Below are 26,984 nucleotides of genomic sequence, written 5' to 3'. Positions count from 1 at the left end.
CAACAAGTATTAATATTTATTTGCAATGTTGTGGCCTCTATTAACAATAATTCTTTTCTTGTTTTGTGTTATGTTTTTAGACACAGGAGTACCAACACCTCATTACAATGCCTTGGTGTTGTCGGACATGTTCTTGGAGCAGCACCTTCACCATTTGTATAAGTGCATCACTGATTTCCCAGGAATGAAAGACGCAGTGGCTCTAATAAAAGTTTGGCTGCATCAGTGCGAACTTGATCAGGTTTTGGCATTTTCTGTTTCCATTTTACACCTTGTCTTGTAAAATTTTATAGTTAACTCGGACTGAGGTGTAAGTGGTGACACCACTTTCTAATATTCTTCACACAGGGACGAGGCCGTTGTGGGGGATTTTTAGCGTCTGTTGATCTCTCATTTACTGTCAGTTAAAAAGATCAACAAGCACGTGAGCTCATACCAGATTCTGAGAGTTTTTCTGCAGTTCCTTGGTAAGCAATCAACATATGATTTCTCCTAACAACTTCATGCATTATCAAGGAGACATTAAGTGACGAGAATAAAAATAATCATTAATAGGCTCAGCCTTTAACATGGTTTGCACTGCTCCTAGAAGTCATTGAATACTCCTGGAATTTTAAAATGTACTTTTCAGTCCCATGGGAGGACTCATGGTTAGTGCGCTTGTCTCCGGATTGAGTGGTCTGGGTTCAAGCCCTGGCCGGGGGACATTGTGTACATGTATGTTGTGTTCTTGGGCAAGACACTTCATTCTCACTGTGCCTCTCTCCACCCAGGTATATAAATGGGTAATGGCAAACTTAATGCTGGGGGTAACCCTGCCATGGACTAGCATTCCATCCAGGGGGGAGTAGAAATGCAGTGTATTCCTAGTCCCTTCATGCTACAGAGACTGGGACAAGCTTTGGTCTGATGAGCCACTTGGCTCGTATGCAGCATTTCAGGACTTAGAAAATGTCTTGAAAATTCTCTTTTTTCCAACCTACCCCTGGAAAACTTGTGGAATTTTGTAGGAGAAGAAAATTCTATCAGTTAACTTGGTAATGTTAAGTCAAATACTCAGACCGTGTTTTTTAAAGCATCAATTTTTACACCATGAAAAAGACTGCTTTGTATAGTATAGTTTTATAGTAGTTCGTACCATGAAAAACATGGAATTCCTATCATTCCTGAGTACGTAGTGCAAACTCTGTTTTAAGAAGAATGCAATTGGATTATCAAATGATGAACAATGTAAATCTGATTTATGATAAGATGTACATTGTGCATGATTTTATCAAGGGGAATCAAGAGCATTTCTACATTTAGTATGTTTCATTAAAATGACTTTTATTATCCTTTTGTTGAGAACACCTCCAATATATGATTATTAGGACTTCCACAGACCAGACACTTAGTTGTTGACAACTATTTTGTTATCGACACCTAAATATTATGGCACAACTAAAAAATGTACATGAGCTTTCGCCAACTAAACGCTTAATTTTTAGTTGTCAACAACTAAGCAATTTCCATTTTCGAAAAGGAAAACTGGTTTTAATTAGTTGTTGACAACTACGTTTTGACGAGTTTTCCTGTGTGTAGTCCTGAATCATTGGTTTAGTTGTCCACAACTATCAAAACATGACACACCTTTGACATGCTTATTGTGTTTTGAGCATGCATAGTGAATGTTCTCAAGGTCTTGCTGACCTGACTTGGACATCGACACCTAACACTCCAATGTGTGGAATGCTCGCTATGGACACAATTAGTTGTTGATAAAAATTAATTTAGTTGTCTTAAACAAATAGTTGTCAACAACTAAGTGTCTAGTCTGTGGAGGCCCTTTAAGTCTACTAAGACAAAGAAAGGAGTGTTTCCTCAATGGTGCTTAGTACATTTGGGATCCCCTGAAAAAATTGCCAGATATTTAGCTAGATGTTGTGATCTATCTGACAGAGATGACGACACTCAAACTAATAGTTCATAATTATTTCTTATTTCTGAAAGGCTCGTTAAAATCATGTTAGGATCCACTGACTGGACTAAAGAAGGAATAACGATGACCAGAGAAGACATTGAAGAAGGGAATGTGGTAAGCTGATTCTGCAGATTTGAATTATATATATTAAAATACTTGCAGCTGTACACAAGATTTTTGTGGCCCACTGACTGTCAGATTAACAGGGTTCCACTACATATGAAGACATGATCATCGCAGTTATATACACAACTTAAGCAGTTGTGAAATTATACCCTGAAAAAAAAAAAAAACAGTCTTTAGCAGGATTCAAACTCATGACCTCTACAATACTGGTGCAGTGCTCTACCAATTGACTGAGCTCTCAAGCCAACTGGGAGCTGGAAACATGACCCACTCCCTGAAGCGGGTCGCACACGGGATATGACAAGTCAAGAGAAAATGATTTTCTGTTGGAAAAGTATATGGTTAAAACAACAAATTAATTTCCGGTGAGGTAATTAGCTTTGCCAAATATCTTTAAAGATAGTAAGGTGTTGATTTCAGAGAGAGGAACTTTTCAGCGGAGTGCTTTTTATTTGGGTTGGTACATTTCACTGACCCCTAGCACGTGGACTAACAAGATAGACCTGGTACATGAACTACTTGAATGAACCACCAATGGACTACCCTAAATGTAAACCCCTAAAATTTCTAACCCAAAAGTTTAAGAATCAGTTTGTCTGCTCATGTTCCAATCTTCTAGGAACAATTTTTAAACTTCATCGCTTCTGCATGCGTTGCATGCCGTTTATTTATGATATTCCCAACGTGAGCCTCCATTGCAAGCTAGTTCCAGTCTAACACAAGGTATACGAATATGGTCTATTAACAGTTTATTCCACCTACTTTTCTGCAGGTGGCAGACCACTCATGTCTTCCAAGGGGAACCAGATTTCCTCTCCCCCCAACCCTCTCACCCGTGAGAGGAAAGTTCTGTTTTCGGAAACCAGAGAGTGTCAAAGTTGTTGGAAGTTATCTTCTTGGGACAGGAACGAAACCAGACTTGAATGTGGATATTGCTGTGGAGATGCCGAAGGTGAGAGGTTTTATGATTGCTTGACATTTTAGTTCTTTCTTTGCTCCTCTACTGTACATGCATGTACATGTACATTGTACTTTGGAACACAATTTGAACATGGCAAGCTACAAGGGGTTGGCTAGGTACTTTCTGCAGGTTCATTCTGGAGTTCCTCCAATCTCACTGTTATCATTTTGAAAGGGAGAAATGAATGGTGTTGTAATTGAACTTGTAGGTGATTGACTTGTAGTTTGTGTCATCAGTCCAGCGCAGTGATCAGAGAGGTGGAGAGAGAGATAGCCTTTATTTTAAAACAATGGGAATTAAAGCTAACGGAAGAAGCTTTAATGGAAGGAAAGAAAAGACCATGAGTGCTGTACATTCACTAGCTAGATTTACGGCTTCTCCTTCCATCTCTCACTTCCGTGAAATTCAATAGCAATTTTATGTGTCTACAAATTTTCATCATTGTCATGCACACATCCTTTTATGAAACTTCAGTAGGTCATAGCCTTTCTGCATGTAAATAAGCTATGGTATATTAATATAGATCTACACTGTCAACACAAACATTCTGTCCATTTCTAGGCTAATTCTCAGAGTAGTCCTACTGTGCGTACACAAATACATGTAATATTGAGCACTACATGTACGTTGTACATAGATGTAAATGTACAATGTTGAATGCATTATAATACAACAGATGTTTCTCGGACAAAGTTGAATTCTTTTTTAAGTTTCTAGCGTGTTACATATATACACGTACAGTGTGTATAACTAAGTGAAATTAAGTGAAATTAATGCAAGCTTGTAATATTTTTTTGGCATTAGGAGTGTTTTCAACGGAAGGACTATCTGAACCTGAGATACCATCACAAACGTGCTGAGTTATATCTGTGAATCATAGCAGCACATTTAATGAAGAGTTCATTGTTTGAAAGTGTTCAATTCAGGCACATGAATGGTGAGGTACTGAGACCAATCCTTCTGGTCAAGCCTAAAGGTTAGTAACTAAACACCGCTTAAATACTGTATGTACTCTCTCCTCCACAGAGGTTTGAAACATCCGTTGTAAAAGCCACTGTGCAAGGTGAGTGCAGGTGCAAAGTCGAATGGATCACCATTGCCCTCATGTAACCCTGCACCTGCACTGAGTTTCATATTGTTCAATGGATTAAATTCTCCCCACCCGAAAAACCAATTTTAGCCTCTGCCGAGTAGCAACGTTTTCGAGTCACAGGCAAGAGATTTTTAACCTGTAAGTGCCAAGATTTTTAGGAGAAGGCACAACTACATGTATATCAAAAGATCAAACTTTCAAAGGTTCTTCAGGAGGACACTGCAAAGATTTCTGAGGATGTTTCCAATAATCATTATTTGCTAAGACCAGACTCCAAAAATGTGTTTTGTTTAAGACAGACTCCGAAGATATGTTTTGTCAAACAATGCCATTCCCTTAAAAATCACAGAGAATTGGGGATAAGTGTACTGTCATATATTAGTATACATGGTCTTTTCTTTCCTTGTACTTATTTGACCTCCCCCTTGGTCAATAACTCATAATATACCCCTACACCTACAGGTGCAGTAGGAAGTTTCACACAAGTTGCAAATTTGACATGTTCTTGAATAAAAAGTGCTTACAACTGATTCCTCTCATAGGTATAAAGCTGGGAAACAGTTTGTCATCAAATTGCATCCCTGTTCATCAGTGGGTACATTCAGACCTCAGAGGTTTTCTCCAAAAAAGAATAATGTCAGACAGAACTGGTTCAATGGCAAGGAGGGCGTGGCAGAAGATGGGGCTGGTAGGTTACAACTCTATAATTTGTTATTGGCAAAACAACCTGTGAGTCACTTTTAATTAATTATCAGTGGCTAAGATGTCAGGAAAACAAACTTTTGTAATGCAGCTGTACATTATATTGTAGCATACAGATTGATTGTAAATCTAATCTTAATCATTTAATATTGCTCATCTCGATTTTTGAACAGTTTTCATTTTCTGGTACATTTTTTGATACTTTTACCATTAATAAACTACTATCTTGTACAAGTTGGAAGGGATGTTGGAATTGTATTGTGTTTCTCTGTGAAAAATTATTTATATTACATGTAGTTTGAAAGTTGTATGCCCTCCCTATGAAGGTTTTTTGGGTTGAACCCTTCCACCCCTCCAGAAATTCCAGTATAACTTCATACTTTTCTATAAAATGTTTCGCTTTTGAGATCTCCCACATACTGGGAATTTCCAAATTACGATGCTCTCAACAAATATAAGCTCTAGGGTGGGTATGGATATTTTCTCAAACCACACATTCAGGGTTTAAAAGTAACTTTTTAAACCATTGAGTACATATTATATATAAAACATTGCTACATGTACAATAAATATTAATATTTATTTGCAATGTTGTGGCCTCTATTAACAATAATTCTTTTCTTGTTTTGTGTTATGTTTTTAGACACAGGAGTACCAACACCTCATTACAGTACAATGCCTTGGTGTTGTCGGACATGTTCTTGGAGCAGCACCTTCACCATTTGTATAAGTGCATTACTGATTTCCCAGGAATGAAAGACGCAGTGGCTCTAATAAAAGTTTGGCTGCATCAGTGTGAACTTGATCAGGTTTTGGCATTTTCTGTTTCCATTTTACACTTTGTCTTGTAAAATTTTATAGTTAACTCGGACTGAGGTGTAAGTGGTGACACCACTTTCTAATATTCTTTCTTCACACAGGGAAGAGGCCGTTGTGGGGGATGTTTAGCGTCTATGTTGATCTCTCATTTACTGTCAGTTAAAAAGATCAACAAGCACGTGAGCTCATACCAGATTCTGAGAGTTTTTTTGCAGTTCCTTGGTTAAAGCAATCAACATATGATTTCTCCTTACAACTTCATGCATTATCAAGGAGACATTAAGTGATGAGAATAAAAAGAATCATTAATAGGCTCAGCCTTTAACATGGTTTGCACTGCTCCTAGAAGTCATTGAATACTCCTGGAATTTTAAAATGTACTTTTCAGTCCCATGGGAGGACTCATGGTTAGTGCGCTTGTCTCCAGATTGAGTGGTCTGGGTTCACGCCCTGGCCGGGGGACATTGTGTACATGTATGTTGTGTTCTTGGGCAAGACACTTCATTCTCACCATGCCTCTCTCCACCCAGGTATATAAATGGGTAATGGCAAACTTAATGCTGGGGGTAACCCTGGCATGGACTAGCATCCCATCCAGGGGGGAGTAGAAAATAATACAGTATATTCCTAGTCCCTTCATGCTACAGAAACTGGGACAAGCTTTGGCCTGATGGGCCACTTGGCTAGTATGCAGACTTAACCATTTCAGGTCTTAGAAAATGTCTTGAAAATTCTCTTTTTTCCAACCTACCCTTGGAAAACTTGTGGAACTTTTTAAGTTGGTAATGTTAAGTGAAATACTCAGACCGTGTTTTTTAAAGGATCAATTTTTACACCATGAAAAAGACTGCCTTATATAATGTAGTTTTATAGCAGTTCGTACCATGAAAAACATGGAATTCCTATCATTCCTGAGTACGTAGTGCAAACTCTGTTTTAAGAATTGGATTATCAAATGATGAACAATGTAAATCTGATTTATGATAAGATGTACATTGTGTATGATTTTATCAAGGGGAATCAAGAGCAGTTCTACATTTAGTATGTTTCATTAAAATGACTTTTATTATCCTTTTGTTGAGGACACCTCCAATGATTATTAGGACTTCCACAGACCAGACACTTAGTTGTTGACAACTATTTTGTTATCGACACCGAAATATTATGGTACAACTAAAAATGTAACGTACATGAGCTTTCGACAACTAAAATTAATGCTTAATTTTTAGTTGTCAAAAACAAAGCAGTTTCCATTTTCGAAAAGGAAAACTGCTTTTAATTAGTTGTTGACAACTACGTTTTGACGATTTTTCCTGTGTGTAGTCCTGAATGTTGGTTTAGTTGTCCAGAACCATCAAAACATGACACACCTTTGACATGCGTATTGTGTTTTCAGCATGCATAGTGAATGTTCCCAAGGTCTTGCTGAGCTGACTTGGACATCGACAACTAACACTCCAATGTGTGGAATGCTCACTATGGACACAATTGGTTGTTGATAAAAATTAATTTAGTTGTCTTAAACAAATAGTTGTCAACAACGTTAACTAAGTGTCTAGTCTGTGGAGGCCCTTTAAGTCCACTAAGACAAAGAAAGGAGAGTTTCCACAGTGGTGCTTAATACATTTGGGATCCCCTGAAGAAATTGCCAGATATTTAATAGCTAGATGTTGTAATCTGTCTGACAGAGATGACAACACTCAAATTAATAATTCATAATTATTTGTTTTTTCTAAAATGCTCATTAGAATCATGTTAGGATCCACTGACTGGACTAAAGATGGAATAATGATGACCAGAGAAGACATTGAAGAAGGGAATGTGGTAAGCTGATTCTGTAGATTTGAATTATTTATTAAATACTAGCCCTTGCATCTGTACACAAGACATTGTTTACTCCAGCACCACTGTTGTACATACATTAGATAAAACAGTAGAAACCAACCCTACAGTGAGATTGTCTGTTGTTTAAAGCAGCGAGGATGATTTTTTCCCCAGTGTGGCCCTGCGCTTGGTTTATGAGACATAAATACGTAATATTTAGGTAACAAGCCTAATGCCTTTGATACATGTACTACCAGATTTTTGTGGCATGCTGACTGTCAGATTAACAGGGTTCCACTACATATGAAGACATGACTGATCATCACAGTTATATACACAACTTTTTAAGCAGTTGTGAAATTAAAGCCTGAAAAAAACTATCAGTCTTGAGCGGGATTCAAACCAGTGACTTCTACAATACCAGTGCAGTGCTCTACCAACTGAGCTACATGTATCAAGCCAACTGGGAGCTGGGAACATGACCAGCTCCCAGTTGGCTTTCGTTTTTTAGGTTTAACATATATGTACTTGCTCAGTATTTTCTCAGGACAGTGCACAGTAAAGCAGTTAGAGGTTCTAAAGAGGTTTTTAAAAATGTCAGATAAATGTTGTTTTGGACTGACTGTCATTTCATCATTGGCTTTCTTCTTCATGCCACAAAATGGCACAGTATACATGTATCAGTCCTCGTGCTCAAGGTTTTTGCAATCAATTATGTTTTACAGGGTTGGAAGACTAGCCCATTACTTACCCTCCAGGCTTGAGCTGGGAAGACCAGGACCTTTGCCCCTTTAGTCTTGTGAATTCCCTTACAGTTTGGGTTCTGATATCCATAATAAATAGTCACTGATTTCATTCAACTTCACAGCTTCACTCACAGTTTGCCCTAATCTTCCCTAATCTTTCTTTGCCCTAATTTTCCACTTGCATTGCTTTGTCACATAATACTCGTTCCCGGTTGCCAACACCCCTTAGTCAATCCGGGAAACTCCTGTAGGCCAGACCCCCAGGGACTGAGGCCCCAACCAGCAAAGCTCTCAGAGTCAATAACATGTGCAATCGTCACCACCACTACAAAGTTAAAAAAGTGTTTCTTTATTTTGTTGTTCTTACAGCCTTCCAAGGCAGATTTTCATTCCAGGTTTGATGTTGTGTTCGTTGATCCATCTGGCTACCTTAACTTGTGTGCTGGGATGACTGCGGCTCAATACAGGAAAGTAAGTGAACTGTGTTGTCAGTATTAAACATTAATTTGACATACAACTTTAAATGTTCAAGACTGAGTTTAAAGAACCCTGAGATTCACTGATGGGACAGAGGAATTACCAGCAAGTCAACCGCTGTCAAAACATGATAGATTTCATTGCTAAATGTACGTGTAGGTAATACAGGAAATTTAAATTAAAAATAAATTGTTTTCAATTTTCTGTGCACATATGTACAATTTCAGTGAAATTATTTGTGATCATGGCTCATCATATTGCTGGGAAGGATTTGTGTCAAAATGTGCTGTTCCAGAAAACATGCATATTCCTCCCACAGATGGGATTGAATTTCCTGGGGGTGTGGTGGGGGTTAGGAAGTTTCTGTGAAACCAAAAAGTTTGAAGAAATGTAGGAAACTTTGAAACGAAGGGGTGGGAGGTCTTGGAAAAAAATCCCTTAACATTGGGGGGACATATGGATATTTTCTGGAAGTACGTAATCAGCGTTCCATGGGCAGAACTTGAGGTCCAGGTTTGTGTTAACGATTCACCCATACTCAATCACTTTTCTCGCAGAATTCCCAATATCAGTGCTTTAGAAGTGGTCTGCAGGAGAAATGGTCTTCTCCGTCACCTTATGGATCATCCAGGGGACTGGAGCCCAGTTGTCACTGATTGGCTGCTTCATCTTGTCACTAGAGGCCTGGGAAAGAGAGTAGAGATGCTTTACTTCAAACCACAAACTCCACTTCAGGTGAATTAAATTTAGGAGATCATCAGGGGAACTGCATTTGTCTTGATATTTTAGCAACTTCTTCCAACTAGTATTATAAGAAATGTCTGGTGCTGAGTAGAGAGAAGTTGTTTGTTGACAATGGAGTTTAACTGAGGTGGTGGTTTGCATACTATTAAATATAGAATCTTTAGAAGTTCATACGTCACATTTTGGAAATCTTTTGGATGTCATTGGTACCTTTTGAGAAGTCTTTGTGTCAACTGGAAACTATTCATGCATTATAATTTTCAGAAATCTTTGCAATAAATTTTCCTTGCATTCAACAATTAGTGCTTAAATTATCTTGATACAAGGCAACATGGAAACTACAACATACATGTATTTGTTTTGCAATTTATTCATTCCATCATTCATTGTAATCTTCAATTACAAGAATTTTTATAATAAATTTGCCATAGATTTACAACAGTTGGTGCTGAAAGTCTTGATATTGACAACAAAAATTATGAATTCATCAGAATTTTTACCATTTGGTTAGTATTATAAATTGATGGTTAGTTAAAGCATGCAAAGGTTATCTACATGTATACACCCAGCTAAACCTTATTTTCTAAGTGTAATACCCTTTTGCAGCTATAGGGAATTAGTTTTTAGTATGTAATGAACCACTGTGGATTTAGATTCTTTATGTAGTTAACACACGGTGTGTTGTTTCAAACTTGTGCTCTCTTAATGTAGTGGCCTGTGAACAAAGCTCCACTCTCCAGAAGTCAAAGCAGTGTGACACTGGGCTTGTTACTGAATTCTGACCATGCAGATGCCGTGCTCGACACAGGGCCCCCAGCTGACAGTAGTGAGGTCAGTGGTTATCTGTTCTATTGGCATGTTTCTCTGTGTATTGTAGTCAATGCACATAGGACCCTGAGCTGACAGTACTGAAGGTCAGTGGTTATCTGTTCTATTGGCATGTACTCTGTGTATTGTAGTCAATGTACATAGGACCCTGAGCTGACAGTACTGAGGGTCCGTGGTTATCTCTTTTATTGTATGTACAGTGTACGCTGGTAGTTGTTAATTCAGCTCCTAATGTGAGGGTCAGTGGTTATCTGTTCTATTAGCATGTACTCTGTGTAGTGTAGTCAATGTGCAGGTCAGTGGTTATCTGTTTTATTGTATGCACAGTGTACGCTGCTAGTTGTTAATTCAGCTCCTAGTCTGAGGGTCAGTGGTTATCTGTTTTATTGTATGTGCAATGTACGCTGTTGTTAATTGTCAATATACATGTAGGACACTCAGCTGACAGCACTGAGGGTCAGTGGTGTTCTTTATTTATGTATGTACCAGTGTTCTAGACAAGTAAGGGGTCTCAGGGCAAACAAGGTCAGCTACATGTACATGACCCAACAAATTGATAGAAAATTTATAATGATTTGGTTGGAGCAGTGGGAATTGACCCATTGGAATTCCATATCTTGACACCCTACATATGTACATTGGTAAATTAACCAGAACCCTGACATACAGTACAATGTATCCAGCTTTCAATATCAGAAAAACAAAATGAAACAAAGTTTTCAGCTGCAAATGAGATACAAATGTATATTGAGAAAAATCTGATCTGCTTCCTGTACCTTTAAGCTCCATCCAGCCTCCCCTCCCTTTGCCTGTGTGTCCTCCCCCCCTGTGGAGTCTCAGTTTCCACTTGATAATACTTTTTCATTTATTTTGCCTTTAGTTCATAAGGGATGGATCTTGATGGTTGTAGGGGATTGGACAATTGCCAAAATGGAAGTAAAAAGACTGAAAAAGTCCTTGTGACCTTAGGATCCTGTGTTTGCTGAAAAATATCCTTGGTGAACTTAAGGGTGGGAAATAATCTTCATGTTTGGTTAAAATTTTTCTCCTCCTCCCAAAGGAAAAGATTTGTTCCTTAACTGCACATGACGCATTTTCACTTGTTGTTATTTTTTTGTCCTGGCAGGCTCCATCTTTCCGTGCATTTTGGGGTGAGAAATCGGAGTTGCGCCGATTGAAAGATGGTTCTATTCTTGAGGCGGTGGTTTGGTCCTGCAACAGCATGGCAGAGAGAAGAACTATCTGTGGAAGAATTATTAAACATCTTCTTCAAAGGTGAAAAATTATTTCTTAAGCTTTATTAACAGCTGGAGCATGGCATAATGACTAGCATTCCACCATGCAATGGAAACTGAAGGTGAGCTTCCCCTTTCCACTTCCCCTTTTCCCCTTCCTCCTTCTCCCTTCCCCCTTCCCCCATTTCCCTCTTTCCCCTTCCATCCTCCCCCTCTCTTCTCCCCCCTCCCTTCTCTCCTTCCCCTTTTCCCCTCCCTCCTTCTCCCTTCCCCCTTCCCCCCTTCCCCCATTTCCCTCTTTGTCCTTCCATCCTCCCCCTCTCTTCTCCCCCCTCCCTTCTCTCCCTCCCCTTTTCCCCTCCCTCCTTCTCCCTTCCCCCTTCCCCCCTTCCCCCATTTCCCTCTTTCTCCTTCCATCCTCCCCCTCTCTTCTCCCCCCTCCCTTCTCTCCTTCCCCTTTTCCCCTCCCTCCTTCTCCCTTCCCCCTTCCCCCCTTCCCCCATTTCCCTCTTTCTCCTTCCATCCTCCCCCTCTCTTCTCCCCCCTCCCTTCTCTCCCTCCCCTTTTCCCCTCCCTCCTTCTCCCTTCCCCCTTCTCCCTTCCCCCTTCCCCCTTCCCCCCTTCCCCCATTTCCCTCTTTCTCCTTCCATCCTCCCCCTCTCTTCTCCCCCTCCCTTCTCTCCTTCCCCTTTTCCCCTCCCTCCTTCTCCCTTCCCCTTCCCCCCTTCCCCTATCTCCCTCTTTCTCCTTCCATCCTCCCCCTCTCTTCTCCCCCCTCCCTTCTCTCCTTCCCCTTTTCCCCTCCCTCCTTCTCCCTTCTCCCTTCCCCCTTCCCCCTTTCCCCCATTTCCCTCTTTCCCCTTCCATCCTCCCCCTCTCTTCTCCCTCCTCCCTTCTCTCCTTCCCCTTTTCCCCTCCCTCCTTCTCCCTTCCCCCTTCCCCCCTTCCCCCATTTCCCTCTTTCTCCTTCCATCCTCCCCCTCTCTTCTCCCCCCTCCCTTCTCTCCTTCCCCTTTTCCCCTCCCTCCTTCTCCCTTCCCCTTCCCCCCTTCCCCTATCTCCCTCTTTCCCCTTCCATCCTCCCCCTCTCTTCTCCCCCCTCCCTTCTCTCCTTCCCCTTTTCCCCTCCCTCCTTCTCCCTTCCTCCTTCTCCCTTCCCCCCTTTCCCCATCTCCCTCTTTCCCCTTCCATCCTCCCCCTCTCTTCTCCCCCCTCCCTTCTCTCCTTCCCCTTTTCCCCTCCCTCCTTCTCTCTTTCCCCTTCCCCCTTCCCCCTTCCCCCATTTCCCCCTTTCTCCCTCCATCCTCCCCCTCTCTTCTCCCCCCTCCCTTCTCTCCTTCCCCTTTTCCCCTCCATCCTTCTCCCTTCCCCCTTCCCCTTCCCCCTTTCCCCTTTCCCCTATCTCCCTCTTTCCCCTTCCATCCTCCCCCTCTCTTCTCCCCCCTCCCTTCTCTCCTTCCCCTTTTCCCCTCCCTCCTTCTCCCTTCCCCCTTCCCCCTTCCCCCCTTCCCCCATCTCCCTCTTTCCCCTTCCAACCTCCCCCTCTCTTCTTCCCCCTCCCTTCTCTCCTTCCCTTTTTCCCCTCCCTCCTTCTCCCTTCCCCCTGCCCCCCTTCCCCTATCTCCCTCTTTCTCCTTCCATCCTCCCCCTCTCTTCTCCCCCCTCCCTTCTCTCCCTCCCCTTTTCCCCTCCCTCCTTCTCCCTTCCCCCTTCCCCCTTCCCCCCTTCCCCCATCTCCCTCTTTCCCCTTCCATCCTCCCCCTCTTTTCTCCCCCCTCCCTTCTCTCCTTCCCCTTTTCCCTTCTCTCCTTCTCCCTTCCCCCCTCCCCCTTCCCCCCTTCCCCTATCTCCCTCTTTCTCCTTCCATTCTCCCCCTCTCTTCTCCCCCCTCCCTTCTCTCCTTCCCCTTTTCCCCTCCCTCCTTCTCCCTTCCCCCTTCCCCCCTTCCCCCATCTCCCTCTTTCCCCTTCCATCCTCTCCCTCTCATCTCCCCCCTCCCTTCTCTCCTTCCCCTTTTCCCCTCCCTCCTTCTCCCTTCCCCCTTCCCCCTTCCCCCCTTCCCCCATTTCCCTCTTTCACCTTCCATCCTCCCCCTCTCTTCCCCCCCTCCCCCCTCCCTTCTCTTCTTCCCCTTTTCCCCTCCCTCCTTCTTCCTTCCCCCTTCCCCCCTTCCCCCATTTCCCTCTTTTTCCTTCTATCCTCCCCCTCTCTTCTCCCCCCTCCCTTCTCTCCTTCCACTTTTCCCCTCCATCCTCCTCCTGCCCCTTTCCCCCTTCCACCCTCCACCTTCCTCACCCCCTCCCCTGATGCCACCTTTACCTGACCCACTAGCATGGGGAAAGTTTATTAAAACTCAATTTTTTTTGTAGACACGGTGGTGTTGATCCAGCATTGCTGACTTTTGTTGTGAATCAGCTGGACTGTGTACTGCAGACACATGGTGCATCGTGTGACAGTGGAACAGGTGATGAAGAAGCTCAGAGAGTGATTCAGGTGTACAATGCTTTGTGTAAACAGATCCGTGCGTTGGATTTGCCGCTCAATGTCAACTCGATTCAGGGAATTAGCTCTGTTTTCAGGGGAGCAGAGGTAGGGAAAACACTTAGGAGTTTTTATGATCAACATCCAGTTTCCCCTTACAATGTCAGTACAGTCTCAAGCAGTCAGGTGCTGAGAATAAAGAAAACCATCAACAAGGAAAACTGATAAAGATCAGTTCCATCCAGCAGAATTTTTATCGGTTCCTGGCAAAGATGTTACAAGCAATTTGCCTTATACTGTAAAATGACGATAGTAAGATTTTTGCTTATTTTGTTCAAAAGGTTTTTCCTTTGGACGGCTTTCAGCGGGGATGCACATTTTACATGTAGTGGAAAAAGTTTTCATTTCAAATTTTTTTTTTTTTGCCTTAGAGGGCTACATGTGAAACAAAATAACCCTAAGCTTTGCATTTGGGAGGCCTTACTTACACTGTAGACCAAAGTATGCACATAAGAAAGATTTATGAGGCTTTGTTGTTCTTCTGTCTAGGTTTTTCCACCAAGCCCTTGTTTTAAAAATAGCAAAGTTAAGCCACAAATTGGTGATGAAAGGTTGGCGTGCAATGTACTCCTTCCTTCGGAAATAAAACACACAATTTGGTGTCCAGCCATGGAAGGTGAGAGTCTATAAAAGAACATTTTTCTTACAATGGCTGCGACTTCACAGCACCTTAGTTTAATAATAATAGTAATGGTAATAATAATAATAATAATAATAATAGTTGGTATTATTATTATCATTATTATTATTATTATTTTAATGAACTTTATTTACTGAGGGTGACACATGACAGTATGAACTGATAAACTAGTGACCCTCTGTGCTAAACATCTATGGGTAATTATAAAATAACTTAGAATAGTACAAAGTAGGAATATTAATTGCAAAAACATCTCTACATCTACATTTAAAATATATATAAAATTAATTATTAAGGTGGCCGAACACAGTTTTCGTGCGCACTTTTGTTGATGCAATTCAGCGCGCGTACAAGGATTGAAAAACAAACATGCCTTCAATAGAGTGATCATTTTATTTACTCAACATCCGCACTATATGCGCTAATTTTCTCCATTATTGAACGCAGTGTATTGATGCCTTTAGTCTTTTATTACAACGCTATGTTAGAAAGGTAACGACGCAAAGAACCCAGCAATTCTCAGCTTTTTCTTTGTTACCGAAAGAACCCAGCTAACTGCAGCGCATGCGCAGTTGCTCGAAAAATTGAGACCCATTGCTTTTGCAGAAACTTGCCGATTTCTAACGATCCGGTCGTTAGAATTTCAAGAAATTTGGCAAAAAAATAATTCAGAGATCACGCGAATGATCTATCGCAAAAAATCTGAATTTTGACATAGGGAATTTTTAATAATACAGAACATGCAGTGAAAACGATTTACGGCGAATTACGAAAGTCGCCTATGTCAAAATTTTATTAGAACAGTGTTGACAGAAGGGATTTAATGTCAATTCATAGTGGGCAAATGATGAAAAAAATCTAACGACTGAATTTTTTTTAAATAAACAAAACCCATTTTTTAAGCCTTGTTTTTAACCAGCCCCGTTGCCATGGCAACAGCACTTACCTTAGCCAAAATGTGAGAATAAACCCTTCTGTGGTTAACCTTGACTCTTGCAAAAAACGGGCGCCAAAGCATAAATAGCTTTAAAGTAATGGTGAATTAGGCAGAAGCTCTTGAAAACTGTGTTCGGCCACCTTAAGAATTAAAAATTAATTCAAAGCACATGAATATCTCTATTCACAACACTATGCTAAGAAATGTTTTTTTCATGGCCGAGCTAAAGGAACCGATGGTGTCCTTTTTACGTATTTCTAGAGGAATTCCATTCCAGAGCTTTGCCTCATGAACTTGAAAGGTCCTGCTTCCTTCCGCTTCTCTGTTCTACCAAGGACACATTAAATTATAATTCGCGTAAGCTCGTGATCTAAAGTTCATAAATTCCAATACAGTTATGATATATAAGGGCCTCCAAAGACTAGACATTTAGTTGTCGACAAGTACTTGTTATCGACAATTAATTGTGTTCCATGCGAGCTGTTACCGGCGACCTTTCGCTCGATAAATAGACTCCAAATTCATCCAAAATGATCCAAAGGACAATCAACAATTACATAGCTGGCAGAATTACAGATTCTTTAATCTCCTCAGTAGGATAGAACCGTAAAACTAGAAAGCAAATACATGACGAAATTCCATGAGAAACTGAACCGTTCGCGAGTACATGTGCAAGCCGAAATACAAGAAAATCTTACGACAATACAATAAATCAGAGCGAAAACGAGTTACAAATACCTTTGTCCAGCGACGAAGGGCAATGAACTGGTCTTAAATCCTAAAGGATCCAAGGAAAAAATAATCTATTTTGTCACAAACGAGCAAGATAACTTCGATTGCCTTACATCTGGCGTTAGCAAGCACACCTGTTTTTGCCGAGCGCGCGCTAAGAACCTTGGGAATTTACCCAAGCGTCTTTTCGGCTTAACGTTAGTTACACGAGCATTCCACACTATGGAGTGTTGGTTGTCCATAACTAAGTCACGCCAGCGAGAGCTTGACGTTCACTACGCATGCCCAAAACACAAGACGCATGCTCAAATGTGTGTCATGTTTCGATAGCTGTTGAGAACTAGACCAATGATTCCCACACACGTAAAAACGGTCAAAACGTACTTGTCGACAACTAAAGCAGTTTCCTTTTTCGAAATGGGAAACTGCCTAGTTGTCGACAACTAAAAATTAATTGTTTGGTTGTCGACATCTCATCTCACACACAACGTTTTTTTTTCATTAGTTGTCGATAACATTTAGTTGTCCACAGCTAAGTGTCAAGTCTGGAGGCCCTAACAGAAGGCCCTAACAGAAAAATAGCCATGAACAAGCTAGTGAGTAGCGTGTATAGATTATGGCGATAAAAACATTGTGAAAAATTGAAAGAACTACTTTCTCTAAGAGTAATGTATTGTGCTGTCAGCAAGTTAGAGTTGCTTGTTGCTCTTTGTTTGAAGTCTTGCAGACCCAAAAATGTAATTATGGAGACTGATAGCAATAACACATCAGTATAAGTTCAGATTTGGCTAGCAGGTTGTGTTTTATAACTCTTAGGCCAGTAAAAAACAGCCTCTAGTATTTCGTGAAACTGAAACTTGACAGAGTTGTTATTTGCAATAAATAGCCAAATAAGGTTGTAAAAATTAAACACAGTTGGAATTACGAAAGGTATATCTCTGGAATTTGTTTAACTTTAACCACTTTAATATCTATAGTTTTCAACGTTTCAAGGATTTGATATCTTGTAAGCTGTAATGAAGCATTCAAAAAAAAAAAAAAAAGGAAAATTTGGAACCAAAATCTGACTAGTGGAAAATCTGGCGAGTTAAAAACTCAGTGTTCTGGCTGGTAAAATCTGACATGCCACTAGCCTGTATTAAAAAGTTAATCTCCATTCCTAAAATGTCTTTTGTGTTTGGTGCTGTAAATTTAGTCATTTAATGTTAAACGAAAAAGTCTAAAGTTCTAGCTTTCTCCAAGTTGTTTTACAGTTCGAGACCAGTGGTAAATGGCCGGATGATCTAGCTGCTATTGAACACATTAAAGCAGCTTTTCACATCAGACTTGCTAAGTTGCTGAAAAGCGAGTGTTCGCTTGTAACTACGGCTTCGCCTCAGCATGTAGATGTTCTTAAGGTGAGTAACTAAAAAATTTCGGTTCAAAGGATTAACGCGTCAACAAAACCAACTGGCTTTCCACAAATAGGATTCATCTAAGGTCTAGTCCACACTGCGGTGGAGAAATTTGAAAACCAATCTTTATTTCTATGGTTAGGTTTACCGTCCACACTAGTCCGTCATGAAAACGGAGCTTTTTGAAAACGCTCTTCAAACGGGAAGAATTCGAAAATGCCGGCTAGTGTGAACGGAAAATATTTTGAGAACGGAGGGGGTACAAACTTGAGTGGGTCCAATTTCATTGGGATCGAAACAGACACCTCTTTATTGCGTTTCATTAGCGAATAAGGCCACAGTGTCTGTAAGCCCAAAAATATTGCAATTAGATCTTTGAAGTGAAGTGTTCTCTGCCAAATATTGTTTAAGTGGACTTAGTCAACTGGTGAGGTTCCTTAAGGAACAAGTTCACATTTAGCGACCATAGTTTCACGCGCCTTGCAGCCGCAAGATGGCAAGATTCGATATCCCGTGGACAGAACTCTTAAAATTTTTTTAACTTCCCACATTGCTTTTTTTGTTCATTTTTGGACAATGTGGAGATAGTTGTAAATAAAATCTGTTTCTGGAAAGAAAAGTAGGGGTCACCGAACGTCCAAGATCGTTAAATCCAGGCAAAGCTATAGCAAGGGCCATCTGCTCTATCATTGTTCATTTTATTACTTAGCGCGCGCTCTCATGCATGACGTGGCGTGTGAATTTTCGTGCGCAGTAAGGATGTGCAGAAACAATTATCGCTAACGTCCTAAATTTGACATGTGAGCTGATGAGAACCTTCCCAGCATGAAATTCATGTGTTTTTCTCCGGCAGGATGGCCTTGTATTTAGAATCAAGATTATGCATTACCGGAAAATGGTGTTGCTTCAAAAAAATGAAATCACACAGGAGCTTAAAACAGATTGCGAGAAGAAAGCTAAAGAACTGGAACGGGAAATAACGCATTTGCCGCTCTTAACAAGCACACTTCATGGGTAGGTACTGTTCAGAAATACTCTTCTACATCCACATATACACTTAGTTAAGTCGCTAAAAATCGTAAGATATCACACCAACTGTAAAAATGTGAATAAAAATAATACAATGGGATATTAATAACTAACTAACTGTGATTTAAAACTGCCTAGGTCATTGAGTTTGTCGAATAAACCACTCGCTTGGTTGATAAGACACATGTATCCTTTCTATTCTGGTCAAAATTCACAGGAGCGTGTATGTTTGCGAGTGACAAACCAAACTGGCAAGGCCGCACTTGTACTTATCATTTCGTTTTGCTGTTCTGTTTTTGCAGCATACAACAGCATTACCGCGGATTTACCGGAACTATCCGTTTGTCCAAACGCTGGGTGGCCGCTCAACTGATGGCTGATCACGTGACTGATGAGTGTATTGAGTTACTGGTGGCTTCTCTCTTCCTCTCCCCAGTCCCCTTTACTCCTCCCAGGTAACGCAATAAGCCACTTCCGGCTGAGTTTCTTTTCGCCTCTGTGAGGACTAGAAAAGAATCTTTTTCGGAATCATTTCTTGCACCAACGTGTTGATTTTCATGTAAATCCAACTCAATTTTATATGAAATGTTTTGAACGAGCCCTTTTGTGAAACAGAGGCAAAAGGCAACTCGAAAATGGAGTATTAATTTAACATTCCAACGTAGAAAAGAGTGTTTTCAGAGTTGCAAAATCCTCTTTTCAAACTCATTTATAATTCATCAAGTTAAAACAAAGAATACCAGAACCATGAGGGAGGTTTGGATACCCGCTCTTAATTAGCATAGATTTTGACGATTGTACTTCTCCGTTTACTCCTTAGTTTTTGTTTTGATTGGGAAGATATATTTAACACTCGTGATTGTTTCATCGGCTATCCAAACACCTTGAATTTCGTCAAAAATACATCGCTGCGCGTCGTATTTTCAACTCTCGTCAGTTAATGTGTTGTTTTCGAACTAGTACCTCTTAGAGTTGAAAAGAATTTAAGCCACACCCGGTAAACAGGATCCTGTTACCTCTTAGAGATTCTTTTTAACTTTTCCGACGATCACCGCTGTTCTTTTGATATGGGGGTGCCCGCGGGCTTTGCAGAAGTCGATCGACTCTCGCCTATTTGGCTTTCTTCCTCACGAATAAGTGCATTTGTAATTATAAATACGTATTTACTGCAGAAAATTTGTTTAGTTTAGACAATACTCCTTTTTACAGGTCTCCCCTGGTTGGATTTCTCCGATTTCTTCACCTTCTTTCTTCAACCGACTGGGAAACAACTCCTGTCATTCTAAATTTTAACAACGGCATTTCTGGTGAGTGGATGAGGTATCGTTATTTATCTTTCACTTCTTCAGTTTTTTTTTTTTTTTTTTCACAAGTTTCAAGCGAGAAGGGCATGGAAATGAAGAAAGCAGTCATTTTAGAAATTGTGCTGACCAAAAATTTAAATTCTCCCGTGTCAATTTGAAGGGGATATATGGACAACAGTGAGAAGAATTGACATGTTGACTCCTAAGGGAAGTTGTAACCGAAAGCGTGATTGTCTTGTTTTTTCTCAGCAGCCGCGACTTGGAAACTGTGATGACCAAATGTAAAATTTTCCTATGTTAATTTGAAGAGAATGTATGAACAACAGTGAGGATAAAAGATATGTTGACTCATTGGACAGTGTTCACCAAAACCGTGATTGTCTTGGGTTTTTCTCCGCAGCAACTTTGAAACTATGGTGACCAACTGACCAAAAATCAAAGTCTCCCATGTTGATTTAAAGAGAGTGAGGAGAATCGATATGTTGATTCTTGGACGTGTGGAAAATGCTTACCTAAATGTACTTGTGTTGTTTTTTCTCCTTAGTGGCTGACTACCAAGAAATATCCGCCAAGTTTTCCAAAAACAGAACGCAACTTCCAGCAATATTTATCGCTACTCCAAAAGACAAGTTCACCTCTATGTGGACCAAAGATAAGCCTTCTAAACAGGTCAGCTGATTTGTTTGGACTATTTCGCTTACTTTTTACTTTCATCGTTCATTTAGTCTATTGTAAGGATGTGAGCATGTTGTGCACCGAAGAATTAACTGTAGATCAGGCCGAAGTTGGCACTGAAAGAGACTGAGAAAATAGGATTTTTGTTCGTTATAGAATTGCAAAACACCAAGGTTAACGCGCGTTCCAAACTACCAGTAGATACATGTAGAACGTCTTGTGCATTATTTAGAACAGTATCTACACTTTAATCAGTATTTACATGTTATGTCTTTCCCGCTATAGATTGTCAACAGACTCTCTGAGCTGGCAAGGGAGTCACACTTGATCTTAGAACGTCAAATTGAAACATGCGCACTACAGCCAACCGATTTCAAGGTAAGACGATGACCTGATGACTGAGGCGTCACCTTGGTAACTGTCAAAAGTTGAACCCTAATTCCTTTCGAGTAAGGTACTTTCCAACAGTATCACCGGTAGGGGTTTTTCTAAGTTGTTGTTGTTGTATTTTTTTGACAAGTGATGTCTGTCATACAATTCAAATTAAGTAAGGTTCCATTATCCCAAACACAAGTTAGCCACTTTGCAGCACGTGATGCCTTATGCAAAGAAGGATTTTACGCGACTTGTCTAAGAATGGTGTATGGCACACTGCCCCACCCACCCGACCCCTTATTCTTTGCCCGACCCTCACCCAAGACAGACTTAGCGTATTGCCGATATTCAGCAAAGAAGACCATGCTTATACAGTAAAAGCCCGCCTGTAAGAACCAATTGGTTTAAGAACCTACTGGCAGAAATTTGCCATTTAATACCCAAAGATATAAGAACCTGTTAAGCCAAGCAAGATCAAGCAAGCTCGATTATGTGAATTACGGTAAAACATTTTCACCAAGGAATGTGAATTTGAGAGGGCAAATTTGTGTTACAAGAAAATACCTGATACGGTAGTGAATAAGTACTGCATATTTAAGGACCAAACCCAATTTTATTGATTTTTCTGGTAATCAATAACTATATCTCCCTCATGGAAATTAAGAACCAAATAAAAACCTACTTAACCTCGAATGCCAAAAAGCTACCTCAAAATACAAGGAACTATTTTGCCAAACTTCAAAAAATGTTGGTTCTTACCCGCGGGTCGTCACTGCAACTCTTCCACTCCTGTCTTTACTTTCCTCAGCAAATCTTCCGCCCGCCTTTGGATCACTATGACGTCATCATCCATCTGCACAGTCGTCTTCTCTCTCGTAGAACCCAGGCCCTTGATAAAGGGAAACATCCGGCAGAAGCCTCGTTTTCACGTCCTTCAGTTTTACTTCCGGTCGTAAATTTTGATCCTGCACAGTTGTATCTTAAAGAACTTAAGGTAAGGAAAGATTCGACGAGCAATCTTAAGCTGTTTCTGGCGTAATTTGAGTAATCCTAAGTTACGAAATTTACCCTGCAGAATATGGAGCAAACATTTGCCTTTTTGATCTTAACACCCTGAGAAAAGCCTCTGGAAGTAGTTATATATATATGTTTCTGATCCAATGAACGAAATGTCAAATTTTATTTGCAAGGAATATTCGGTAAATAACGGAAGTGAAGTTATACCCACTGCAATCTGACAAATACTCTGTTTCCTTGGTTTCTCTGTTTTGTTTTCTTCCAGGATGCTTTTTCTGACATTGCGCTGTTCTTTCACGATGTGTACGGAGGCGACTTGATAGGAATTCTATGGAAGCCTCAGAGTTTTGTGCCGGCCCCGTTCAAGGTACAGGCAGCATTTAGAGTCTTTTATCCTTCAGTCTTAGTATAGATTAATTTCTAGATTCTCCATACCGTGTCCTGTGGGAGGCACGGTGGCTTCACGGTCAGTGCGCTCATCTCCGGATCGAGCGGTCCGGGTTCGTGCCCTTGCTGGAGACATTGCCTTCTGTCCCTGGGCAAGACACTCGCGGTGCCTCTCTTCACCCAGGTGTATAAATGGGTACCGGCAAACTTATTGCTGGGGGCAACCCTGCGATGGACTAGCATCCCATCCAGGGGTAGTAGAGATACTTCTAGTCGCTTCATGCTTCAGAAACCCGGATAAGCTCCAGCTGATAGACCTCTTGGCTCGTATGCAGGATTGACCTTTTACCTTTACCATACCGTGTCATAACAGATTAAAGTACTCGCGTCATAAATATGAATGACTGTAGCATCAGAGATAAAACTGCTCCTCACTTAAACATCGTTTCCCCAGTTTTTTGTTTGGGTTCTGTCTGTCTAAACCAACGTTGGCATAGTAACAAAAGCCAGATCGACATCTACAGCTATAAAACTGCATTGTCACGATCAACGAAGCTTGTTTAGCTTAGCGAAAACCTGTTTATACGAAACCCGTTTCGTGAAAAGCAAGTTGGTAATTTTTATTCCTTTGTTCGCATAAGGGGCGCGTTCCATTCAATCAAAAATTTCGGAATTTGCGTAATAGGAACTAATGGCACTGAAATGTCCTGGGGAAGTTGCCAGGAAATCCAAAAATTATTGGTCCTCGGGCAATTTCTTCTTCTTAAGTCTCGTCCCTGACAGGAACTCAAAGTTCACATTTTTCGTCTGAGCTGTATCGAAACTATTTCAATCATTCTCAAAATAGACGCATTTCAATCATGATTCATTCAAAGCCCCGCCTGATGTGAACGCTTTTCCTGATGAAACATTCATTAATTATTAGACCATCTACCCCCTACCCCGTCAAGTCTCCCGTTTTGTGCTGGCGTCCAGCTCTCGCGATTTTACCCGCGCGTTCAACGATCGAATAAAAATACAAGAAAAAATGGCTGCGAACAGTCTAATGTTTTATTCGTGATTGGTCTAAACATGTTTATTCCTAATGTGAACGCAGTATGACATGTTCCTTATCTCGAACCAAGATGTCCTAAGGATCTGGACACGAAGTTCCCATGTTCTATGTCAACTTTTCCCCACCCCCCTCAGCTTAAGTCGGAACAATGTCATAACGTGGCATAAAGTAATCTAAAACGTTACCAAGTTGAAGTGGTATGGGGCGGACATAACCCGAGTAAAACAAGTTTTCCAGTCTGTGGAATTCATAGAAAATAGATCTGTAAACGAGTGATTAGAATTTTATATCTACTAACCCTAGAACTTGATGTGTCAAATTCTTTTATTGCCGGTTTTCATGTGACGTGGCCATATTCCAAAATTAAAAATTACCTTTCCATTTTCAGGTTTCAGTTGCATCATATAAAAGACCCTTTAGAAACTTGACATTTTAAAATGTCTTAGCTCGACAGGGTTCTTCGTTTTGTAACTGTGGGCAGATTTGAATTTCCTAGCTAGGCTGTCGCGTAGGTCAGAAGATGAGTTCTCGCTTTAGTTTTCGCAAACTGAACAGTTCTTGCACTAGAAGAATTATTTATTTCAACGTGCCGGAGCTCAAGAGTAATAACGCTTCGTTTCAATAGCGAAACTCAACGACAGATGTTTCTGTTACTTTACGGCCGCCATGTTGGTGCCCCTCCGAGGGGCACCAACATGGCGTCTCCATTATATCATCGATCTGTCATATCCCAGATTCTTGACTTAATTTACTCAATGGTTACGATTTTTGGGTTTGATCACATGACCAGTGAAAACCAGCAATTGCCACTGTTTTGTCTCCTTATCCTTTCTTGTTGATTTGTAATTTGTTCACGTTTTATCAGGTGTTACACGCGCAGTGCAAGATGCCATTAATCAATCCTCAAACGGCTGAAAAGGTTGGTAACTAGATATATAAACAATAGCCTCCATTTGGCGCGAAAATATGCTCGGATATTTGTCCGCCGACATTATTTGTTCCAAGAAGCGCACAGGTTTCCGAGAGCGTAGCTCGAGGAAAACTGTGAGCTTTGAGGAACAGATAATGTCCGCGGACAAATATCCGAGCATATTTTCAAAGTCAAATGGAGGCTATTGTGTTTACATGTATTATCGTTCAAATATTTTTCGCAACACGCGCAGTTTTGAAAAGTGGGAAATATTCTCGGCTATTTCCCTGTTTTAGCTGGGGATTATTAGGTCACGTGAGGCGTTTAGACTAATCGCGCGTGCGAAAATGTTTGATGGATTATAAGTAATGGTAATAGGACTGAGTGGAGTCCAATTCGGTGATATCTATGTACTTCGTAAATGGACTAAGAGCATAAACGGGGATCTCGACGGAAAACTAAAAGGAAAATATCTCACAGCAGGAGAATGGCACCATAGACAGTATTAAATTGACCCTTTTCTGCTGTCCGGTCAGCCTTCCAATTTGTTTTATAGTGTAAAAGGTGAAGGTGATATACTTCTCATGGGATAAAAGTTAACTTTTTTAAAAGCTAACTTTAAAAATAGTTTGTTTAAAATAGATTGTTTTTCAAAATTCCACGAACTCTCCTTCACTTTTGTAAGAAACCCCAACCCTCACCCCCACCCCCACCCCGAACACCCCACCCCCACCTATAAAAACGCAGCAAAAGTGAATGATCCCAAAGGGTAATCAAAACTCCAACCAAAATATGCAGCCGAAGCGAAGCGCGGGGAAACATGAAGTCAACGCCAAGCGCGGGAAAACATGCAAACGTTGCCAAGCAACAAAAAGCATACAAACGCTGGGAAGCGCGGGAAAAGTTGCAAACGTTGCTAAACGGGATAAAGCATGGAAACATTGCCCATTGCGAGAAAATATGGAACTGATGATAAGGGCGGGAAAACGCACGGAGGTAAAGCCCCAATTGGTTTCTCCTTTGTTCCTGATTGGTTGAAAACTCAATATGTTTGCTCAGGTTGGTAAGATTACGATGTAGCTTTCGAATGCTTTTGACAATCAATCGAAAAATCGTTTTATTGAGATATTCTCGAGTAACGTTTTCATAGTAAAGCAACTGTTTAGTTGTGGTGATAACTTTTGTTGCTGTTGTTGTTTTGGTTGTTGCTGTCGTTGTTGTTGTTGTTGTTTTAAGTCGTTTTTTGTATTCAGTCCAAACAGGGCCAGACCTGGGTCATCCCGAACATATCAGCCATCTTGTCTAATTTTCAGACCATCGGAGAGGGACTGGTGAAGAAGATCGAAGTGTTGAATGCGTGAAAAGAGAGAGGACAAGCGTGACATGTAAAAGTGAAATAATAAAGCTCTGATGAAATCAAAAACACCTTTATTAAAGGAATCGAATACCTATAATTACACTTCCATCTATTTGATTGAAATGAAAGCAGATAACCATATATATTTAGAGTCTCCTCCGCAACTGTTTTTTAGGATGTAACGGTTAAGCGTTGCGTGACATCCCAAAAAGACGGCTGCGGAGGAGACTATGTATTTTAAGTTATCGCAACGAATTAATTGTCTAGTAGCCTAGTACTTAAACATTTTAGGCTTTTTAATCTTTTCCTAGTACTCAGTGTCAGCTTGTTTAAAAAATGACCAGAACTGTTCTGGTCTCCTTCAAAGCCGTTATTAAGTTGGTCACGCAATGCTCCACCCAAGTAACGGTCCGGAGTGCGTCATATCAAAAAGGCGACATTACTGGCACTTGGGATGACAATAAGACACGACTTTTGATTGGCGTACAGGGAACATTTTGGCGTCACATACTCAGGAATATTTGAGCGAAGCTGTCATTGGCTAAGACGCAAACGAACGTGGTTCAGGTTGAGGCAGCTGTTATTGGGAAGAACCTTTGCGTGACCTAAAAATATCTGCTGTCAAGAAGACTAGAATTGTCAGAAAGTGAAATATTTTGGGTGAACTTGGATGATACCTAACAACCCCCTTTCGAACCACAGAAGGGTTTGACCTGCTTATATTAAGCTGGTGATAACACTTGTGCTTTACACGCGTATTCAGATTACTCTAAAATTCTGGTTATTATTCCCCACGGTTTCCCCACCCCCCTCCCACTCAAAGATCCATCTATATATAAAAACTATTTCAGTTGTAAGATACTAGAAGCCCTTGTCTACTTTTTCTTGTTTCATTGATATAATCATTCATATAACAACGGGCCGTGAGTTCGAATTCTGAGTACAATGAAAGCTAACTGAATGATTTACTGTACTGAAAACGCTGATTGCTTTGTCAAGAACTTAAAAAAAAACACTTTCAAGGAGGCTTTTCGAATTTTGGTTGAAATGCATAGAAAATGCCTTTCTCGGAAAATTTCACGAAAATAAAATCAACATATTTTACGCTTGTTTTGTC

The 26,984-nt window shown here is 40.7% G+C and overlaps 1 protein-coding gene and 1 pseudogene across 3 annotated transcripts; both read left to right on the top strand.

The window, feature by feature from the left end:
* Window positions 1-351: 351 nt before the first annotated feature.
* LOC149107569 (nucleolar protein 6-like) lies at window positions 352-4,775 on the top strand. Of its 2 annotated transcripts, XR_016208971.1 has the most exons (5): window positions 352-467; window positions 2,010-2,074; window positions 2,859-3,038; window positions 3,852-4,023; window positions 4,683-4,775. XR_016208971.1 is itself a non-coding variant. In XM_089295437.1 (4 exons), the coding sequence occupies exons 2-4, from the start codon at window positions 2,042-2,044 to the stop codon at window positions 3,918-3,920; spliced, it is 282 nt and encodes a 93-aa protein (XP_089151563.1). In that variant the 5' UTR covers window positions 352-467; window positions 2,010-2,041; the 3' UTR covers window positions 3,921-4,025. The 2 variants fall into 2 exon arrangements, 1 of the variants encoding a protein (XP_089151563.1); XM_089295437.1 differs by lacking the exon at window positions 4,683-4,775 and having other exon boundaries at window positions 3,852-4,025.
* LOC149107568 (nucleolar protein 6-like) lies at window positions 3,978-25,964 on the top strand (annotated as a pseudogene). Its single transcript, XR_016209200.1, has 22 exons — window positions 3,978-3,989; window positions 4,074-4,153; window positions 4,683-4,828; window positions 5,486-5,689; window positions 7,410-7,485; window positions 8,601-8,702; window positions 9,028-9,098; window positions 9,266-9,443; window positions 10,164-10,283; window positions 11,407-11,555; window positions 13,885-14,104; window positions 14,546-14,672; window positions 17,608-17,762; window positions 18,613-18,773; window positions 19,091-19,243; window positions 19,998-20,095; window positions 20,637-20,761; window positions 21,053-21,145; window positions 21,951-22,136; window positions 22,425-22,526; window positions 24,466-24,519; window positions 25,764-25,964. The product of XR_016209200.1 is annotated as a nucleolar protein 6-like (transcript).
* Window positions 25,965-26,984: the final 1,020 nt, after the last annotated feature.

This window comes from Orbicella faveolata, unplaced genomic scaffold, assembly GCF_042242905.1.
Source record: "Orbicella faveolata isolate gen_17 unplaced genomic scaffold, um_ofav_v1 contig_26, whole genome shotgun sequence".
Lineage (NCBI taxonomy): Eukaryota > Metazoa > Cnidaria > Anthozoa > Scleractinia > Merulinidae > Orbicella > Orbicella faveolata.
The sequence above is the reverse complement of the archived record's forward strand: the minus strand, read 5'-3'. Positions and strand labels throughout refer to the sequence as shown.

Coding starts and splice junctions, on each gene's coding strand:
- LOC149107569 (XM_089295437.1), top strand. CDS start 2,042: ATGACCAGAGAAGACATTGAAGAAGGGAATGTG. Junction 2,075..2,858: donor ACATTGAAGAAGGGAATGTG/GTAAGCTGATTC, acceptor ACTTTTCTGCAG/GTGGCAGACCACTCATGTCT. Junction 3,039..3,851: donor TTGCTGTGGAGATGCCGAAG/GTGAGAGGTTTT, acceptor TTTTGGCATTAG/GAGTGTTTTCAACGGAAGGA.